The 1356-nt window shown below is 52.1% G+C and overlaps 1 protein-coding gene across 1 annotated transcript; it reads left to right on the top strand.

Annotated features, from left to right (window-relative positions):
* Positions 1 to 544: 544 nt before the first annotated feature.
* LACBIDRAFT_306916 (uncharacterized protein) lies at positions 545 to 757 on the top strand (the record flags this gene model as incomplete). The annotated part of the gene is made up of 1 exon (XM_001885552.1): positions 545 to 757. The coding sequence occupies one exon, from the start codon at positions 545 to 547 to the stop codon at positions 755 to 757; it is 213 nt and encodes a 70-aa protein (XP_001885587.1).
* Positions 758 to 1356: the final 599 nt, after the last annotated feature.

Raw genomic sequence — 1356 nt, forward strand, 5'->3', positions numbered from 1 at the left:
GATTATCCNTGCCGACGACACCACCACTAAACCCCTGACGTGGCACACCAACGGTCTATCCAGGCGTGCCATGTCGACGGCGATACCAAGACCCACAAAGAGGGACGGCAATGACGATTTTCCACCGTCCACCAACGACGATTCACCACCATCCACCATGGACAGTGACCGCCCACCACTACCACCACAATGGCCACCAGTGCCCACCACCTACGGATTGTGATGAGCGCCCATGATCATCACCACACAAACGACTGGCGACCGCCCACCATCAATTACCAGATACGCTCGCATGAAACACACGAGCACGCTTTGACTGTGCTCATCGCGTTCATCATTAATCATACACGTTCACTCATGACTAACATGTCACGTCAACTTCAGGACGATGATGCCCATGCTGCCAAGACCCGCCTACGATGATGCTCCACCATCATCACCATCCACAATAATGGCAACCGCCCACCACCACCACAATCAAACTGTCCACAACGACACCATCCCATCACTCACTCTCCAGTACTAACCCATCCATCCAACAGTCATGCCTCCAATCCAGCAGCAGCACCAACCGCAACCCATGCATCAACCCCCACCAAATGGCGCTGAGCACATAACCGCTCCCCTCCATTCCCAAAGTCACAGACAACCCAGCTGCCACGTCGCCGACAGGGACGTGGCAACCAGACGACGAACAACGTTCGTCATCATTGAACACGACTACAGCAAAATGTACGCTTCGCAGTGCAGGAGCTGAGCCCAGGTAAGTAAGTGTATGGCCCTCTCCTCCCCACTGCTTGCTCTGACAAACGATGATGACAGATGTTGTTGTCCTCTATTGATGACAACAGCCACGACAGACGAGCACGAAGGACTCAATGGACGATCACGACTACGATGGACGAGCACAAAGCAGACAACAGACGAGCAGGGCCACGACCAGGGACAATGACGTACCACTACAATGCGAGGGCCATCGCCACGGACGACAACGCACCACTAACGTGACCATGACAATGACAATAGACAATGGCGAGGATGACGGAACAACATGACACGATGACGGTACCACGACCACAACAGATGACAGCGAGACGGACCACAACCAGCATGTATCACCATGATAGACCATGACAAAGGGGACCACGATGCGAAGACGACCACCACAGAGGACCACCACGACGAACATGATGGGGACCGCCACGACAACGACCACGACATATTGTTGACCTCCTTTTGTTTGTTTTGTTTGATGTACATTGCTAGATGCTTTACTATATCCTTTATACTATTTTCTTTTCCCTGTACGTCTGTACATCATGTGGCAGAGGACTTTTTTCAAGTTGAATTGAATTT

Source organism: Laccaria bicolor, genomic scaffold, assembly GCF_000143565.1.
Source record: "Laccaria bicolor S238N-H82 LACBIscaffold_32 genomic scaffold, whole genome shotgun sequence".
Lineage (NCBI taxonomy): Eukaryota > Fungi > Basidiomycota > Agaricomycetes > Agaricales > Hydnangiaceae > Laccaria > Laccaria bicolor.